The sequence below is a fragment of the Cyclospora cayetanensis genome, unplaced genomic scaffold (assembly GCF_002999335.1).
Source record: "Cyclospora cayetanensis isolate NF1_C8 unplaced genomic scaffold, CcayRef3 CcayRef3_contig_232, whole genome shotgun sequence".
In the NCBI taxonomy this organism is placed as follows: Eukaryota; Apicomplexa; class Conoidasida; order Eucoccidiorida; family Eimeriidae; genus Cyclospora; species Cyclospora cayetanensis.
This window is the reverse complement of record NW_020312184.1, coordinates 37,646-43,200: the sequence shown is the minus strand read 5'-3', so window position 1 is coordinate 43,200 and position 5,555 is coordinate 37,646. Positions and strand designations below refer to the sequence as shown.

At 50.0% G+C, this 5,555-nt stretch overlaps 1 protein-coding gene across 1 annotated transcript; it reads right to left on the bottom strand.

Annotated features, from left to right (window-relative positions):
* Nucleotides 1–672: 672 nt before the first annotated feature.
* On the bottom strand, nt 673–5,555 carry LOC34618731. The gene is made up of 6 exons (XM_026338145.1): nt 4,988–5,555; nt 3,866–4,455; nt 3,735–3,813; nt 3,403–3,612; nt 2,701–2,957; nt 673–768 (listed from the first exon to the last, which is right to left on the bottom strand). The coding sequence occupies exons 1-6, from the start codon at nt 5,553–5,555 to the stop codon at nt 673–675; spliced, it is 1,800 nt and encodes a 599-aa protein (XP_026193930.1).

Here is a 5,555-nt window from a genome sequence, read left to right as displayed (position 1 = left end):
CAACACTACGTATAGCAGCAATATGATCAGCAGCAATATGACCAGCAGCTGTATGTACAGCAGCAGTGTGACCAGCAACACTACGTATAGCAGCAGTATGAAGAGCAACACTACGTGTAGCAGCAATATGAACAGCAACATTTTTACCAGAGGCAGGAGGCTATTGGGCTTGGTGCCAGCAGCTGACTGGCAAGGAGAGGAACTCCCAAGTTTACACCCTTCTGCGCTGTGACAGCCTCATTCGAAACGTTACTCCACGCAGCCGCTCCGCATTCTTGGCAGTGCGTAGACTCCCTGGAGTCTTCAAGACAAGGATCGAGTTGCTTGTGCTGCCTGCGCTGCAAACTGCGATGTACTGGTATCATGAGGACTGCTGCCAAGGCTTGCATGATGCAAGCCTCTCCAGTGAAGCAGTCGGCTGTGCATGCTGCTGCTAGTGCTCCTACCCCCGCCGTTGCTGCCGCTTCAAGATCTTGTCTCAAGGCTGCAAGCAGAGCTTCCGCTGCAGCTGCAAAGAGCTGCTGCTGCATCTTCCGCGGGAGGCACCAGCCGTACAGCTCGCAAGCGCGGACTGCTATTAGGAACCTGCGCACACAATTACAGCCATGCATGCATGCATGCATGCATGCATGCACGCCCAGTCCCTTTTAGCACTCAGTTGGCTACGAGAAGTCAATCCTTTTTTCTTTCCATCTCTCTGCAGCCTCCAGACAGTCCGAACGAGGCGGCACTTGCCAGCACTTCTTGTGTTTTTATGGGCGACTCTGGCTGCGCATGGATATCTCGAATAGCGTTCGCTCAGAAAGCAGAGCTGTTCATCCAGCTTCTCGCAGCGAAAGCAAGGCAGCGTCTCCTCCTCCAGCCTTCTTCACCCCCCTTCCCTCCTCTTTCTTCCCCCTCTTGCCCCTTGCAGCAGCCGCCAGAGAGCAGCATGCGCGTTGCAGCGGGCAAACAGAAGAACTCCTCCGCTCACCAAAATCCGTAGCTGGCTGGTGACATCCGTGTCAAGCTTGACTCGATCTTGTGAAGCAGGAAGGAGCCAAGGGCAGTGCCAATTTTCAAGAGGCCACTGCAGCTCGCATCGTCTCCGAAATCTGCCTTTGCGGAGTGAGCTGCTTCTCGACAGTCTTTTCGTGAAGCTTTCACTGCCGCCTCAGCTTGCAACGGAGCTGCCTGGAGCAGCGAGCTGCCTCTGCTGGTCGCTCTCGCTGCACAAACAGAAGATGCACGTCTTCCCGAAGAAGTTCTTAAGTTGCTATCGTCTGAAGAGCAGTCAAAGGCACCCCCCCCCGTGCTGCTGCTGCTGCTGCTGCTGAGGCTGCTGGTAAATCTGCCCTTGCAGGAGGCGCAGCAGCAGCAGGAGTAGTAGTAGTAGTGCTGGCGATCGCCTTGTGCACCTTGCTGCTGTGGCTGCTGCTGCAAAAAGCCTCCCCCCCGTCTCAGAACAGATACTTCCCATAAGGCCTCTGCCACGAGATCTGCTTGCGAGACGCGGTGCATCCACGCTTCGTCAGTCAACATCCTGCGGCAGGAAACAAAAAAAGTAAACAACAATGGCAAACACAACAGCAGCTCGTCCTGTCTGCCTGCAGCGTGCGCAGGGCAGGGAGGAAGCGAAAAGGAACATGATGATGATGACGAAGATGATGAAGAAGAACAACAACAAACAGAAGAAGCAGAACAAGAAGAACAAGAACAAGAAGAGGAAGAACAAGAAGAACAAGAAGAGGAAGAACAAGAATGAGAGAAGGAAGAACAAGAATGAGAGAAGGAAGAACAAGAACAAGAAGAACAAGAACATGATTAAGAACAAGAACAAGAATGAGAGAAGGAAGAACAAGAACAAGAAGAAAAACAAGAAGAAAAACAAGAGGAAGCACAAGAAGAACAAGAACAAAAAGCACAAGAAGAACAAGAACAAGAACAAGAGCAAGAAGAACAAGAACAAGAAGAACAAGCACAAGAAGAACAAAAACAAGAAGAAAAACAAGAAGAAAAACAAGAAGCACAAGAAGAACAAGAACGAAAAGCACAAGAAGAACAAGAACAAGAACAAGAGCAAGAAGAATAAGAACATGATTAAGAACAAGAACAAGAATGAGAAGAACAAGAACAAGAAGAACAAGAACAAGAAGAACTAAAACAAGAAGAAAAACAAGAAGAAAAACAAGAAGCACAAGAAGAAGAAGAACAAGAACAAGAAGAATTAAAACAAGAAGAAAAACAAGAAGAAAAACAAGAAGCACAAGAAGAACAAGAACAAGAACAAGAGCAAGAAGAATAAGAACATGATTAAGAACAAGAACAAGAACCAGAACAAGAAGAAGAAGAACAAGAACAAGAAGCAGAAGAACTAAAACAAGAAGAAAAACAAAAAGCACAAGAAGAACAAGATCAAGAAGAACAAGAACAAGACGAAGAACAAGAACAAGAACAAGAACAAGAAGAACAAGAACATGAACAAGAGCAAGAAGAGGAAGAACAAGAACAAGAACAAGAAAACAAGAACAAGAAGAAAAACAAGAAGAAAAACAAGAAGCACAAGAAGAACAAGATCAAGAAGAACAAGAACAAGACGAAGAACAAGAACAAGAACAAGAACAAGAACAAGAACAAGACGAAGAACAAGAACAAGAAAAGGAAGAACAAGAACAAGAACAAGAAAAGGAAGAACAAGAATGAGAGAAGGAAGAAAGGCACAAGCTTCCTTCGCGGCGACGATTGAGGATGGAAGTGTGCAGAGGCATACTGCAAAGCAGACTCTCCATTAGATGAGTCGAGAGCGTTCAGCGCTGAACTGAGCGTCACTGCAGCGTGAACTTTTAGTCGACCTCTGAGTCGCCAAGAAGTTGCTCCTTGAGGTGTTAGAGGACTCTCCGCCTCTTCCTCCAAGAGTAGGGGTATGGAGGTAATTAAATTGCGCAGAAGCTCACGAAAGGGTTCTGCAGAAGGGGAGAGGGAGAGAGACAGAGAGAGGGAGAGAGGTGGAGGAACAGTAGCAGCAGCAGTAGCAGCAGCAGTAGCAGCAGCAGTAGCAGCAGCAGTAGCAGCAGCAGTAGCAGCAGCAGTAGCAGCAGCCGTAGCAGCAGCAGTAGCAGCAGCAGTAGCAGCAGCAGTAGCAGCAGCAGTAGCAGCAGCAGTAGCAGCAGCAGTAGCAGCAGCAACAACATGAATGCCTGCACTTGAAACTGACGCGGGGTCTACCTACAAGCTTGGAGGAAAAACAAACGGCGCTTCGCAGAAGGAGAAAGGAGCAGGGAGAGAGACAGAGAGGAAAGAGCAGGGAGAAAGAAGAACAGGGAGCAGGGAGAGAGCGAGAGGAAGGAACAGAGCTGGATTTTTTTTCGGAAAAGCAGCATCGGCGGGTGCTGCTGCACTTGCGGCTGCTTGTAAACAACGCACTGAGTTTTGCTACAGGGAGAGGGGCGAAGAGTGAAGGCGCTCTTAAGCAGCGAAGTGAAAGACGGCAAAGTTGCAGCAGTGTGCTTCGTCCTTTGGTGGAGAACAAGCGAAGCACCGAGAGGCGGGAAAGTCTCTGCAGTACAACCAGCGCAAGAGGCTGCCATTCCAACGGTGATATTGCTGACGGTGATACTGCTGATGCTGCTGATGCTGCTGATACTGCTGATATTGCTGATGGTGATACTGCTGATGCTGCTGATGCTGCTGATACTGCTGAGACTCCTGATGCTGAGACTCCTGATACTGCTGAGGCTCCTGAAGCTGATGCTGACGCTGCTCCTGAAGCTGATGCTGATGCTGTTGCTGGTGCTGATATTGCTGCTCCTGCTGCTGACGCTGCTCCTGCTGCTGCTGATGCTGGTGGTACATGTTTAGGCAACGGCTGCCCTTGCTCCTGCTGAACGAGCATTTTCCTCGAGAGAGGAAAAGGACTATCCAGTGTAGGTTGGAGCCAATGGTCTGCACGCTGAGGATCGCCATATTGTTTTTGCTGCAGCCTGAGCTGCTCTTGTGGTGGCTGCTCCTGCGGCAGCAGCTGTTGCTGGTGCTGCCGTTGCTCTTGCAGCTGTTGCTGGTGCTGCTCTTGCTGTCGCTGTTGCTGCTCCCCCTCCATCTGCAGGTGAGAATTCCTCATCCTATGAGTTTCCTCAAGTAAGGCCTGATGTTCGGTATCGTGTCTCGCCTTCTGACGGAGCTGTGGGATGCAGCAGAGAAACAACTGGCTGCGGAAGGCTAAAGGAAACGCGAGAGAGAGACGCAGCAGCAGCAGCAGCAGTGCCTCTATCAGCGCTAAGTTGGTGGTGACTTGTGCAGGCAACTCTTCGCCAAGACAGCAGTCGCGCAGTTGCACCAGCAACCGCCTCAGCGTTCGCTTGATGTGTGCAGCTGTTGCGGACTTGAAGGAAGGGATGAGGCACAAGGAAGCAGCAATGACAGCGCATTTCTGGGGAAGGCTTCCTTCCTCCATCCCCGTGAGAAGCTGCCACAAGGCACCTGTCGCAGCAGCAGTGCAAACGAAAACACCTCCAATTTTCTCTCACAACAACCGCACGGATTATATGCCACACACCACCATCGCCAGCCATCCAGGGATGCAAAAAGACGCGAAGGAAAAGGGTCTTAGACGCATGTGCAAGTACGCGCAGGAGCAACAACAACAATCACAGGAGCAGCAACAGCAACAAAAGCAACTAAAACAGGAGCATCAAAAACAACAGCAGGAGCATCGAAAACAACAGCAGGAGCATCGAAAACAACAGCAGCAACAAAAACAAAAACAACAGCAGCAACAAAAACAACAAAAACAAAAACAACAACAGCAACAAAAACAACGAAAGCAACAGCAAAAAAAACAACAGCAACAAAAACAACAAAAACAGCAGCAAAAACAACAGCAAGGAAAAAAACAACAACAACAACAAAAACAACAAAAACAGCAACAAAAAAACAGCAGCAACAACAGAAACAACAACAAAACAGAAAGGGGTGCATATGTATATATATATAGGCTCGTTCTTCTGCAGACCTTTCCGTGCTTCTGGAAGATGTGCAATTAATTTGACGTGTCGAGTAAGCAGTTCCAAGACTCTGTAGCAGCTTTTTTCCCATTCTTCGGCAGCTGCAACGATGTGGTGGATGCCCTTGTGCGTTGCCTGTGCATAGTTTTCTAAGGCTGCGCGGTTCTTGCTGTTCACATGCTGCAGCATAATGAGCACCGCGTGGATGGCGTCATCAAGGGGCCCCTCTGCGGCTTCTTCGCATTCTTGTGCTTTTGAGGCCCCTTCCAGGAGAAGGCCAAGGCGAGTGTGAGCTCTGCTGACGATGGCGAGGAGCAGGAGGCTGTCATTGGCTGCGAGCGCAGGCGTTCCTTTCCGCTGCGGGAGTTGCTGTGGAGGGAGACAGCGCTGCAGCTGCTGGAGCGCTGCGTTGGCAGCGATCTGTTGAGTCTTTACCCAGAAGACTACGCTGTTGGCGTCGCTGCTGGCCTCTAAGTCAAAGGCGTCGAGCACGCGCTGCGCCTCTCTCCGGAAGTCTGCAGTGCTGCTGCGAGCCGCTGCCAACCCGAGGAGAGCCGTCTGCAAGGGGCCCTTCAT

What these genes read in the sequence shown, in the direction of transcription:
- LOC34618731 (XM_026338145.1), bottom strand. Translation starts at nt 5,555, where the DNA reads ATGAAGGGCCCCTTGCAGACGGCTCTCCTCGGGTTGGCAGCGGCTCGC. An exon ending in GCATCAGCTTCAGGAGCAGC is followed by an intron (nt 3,613 to 3,734) that starts GTCAGCATCAGC and finishes CAGTATCAGCAG; the next exon opens with CATCAGCAGCATCAGCAGTA. An exon ending in CGTCGCCGCGAAGGAAGCTT is followed by an intron (nt 769 to 2,700) that starts GTGCCTTTCTTC and finishes ATCCATGCGCAG; the next exon opens with CCAGAGTCGCCCATAAAAAC.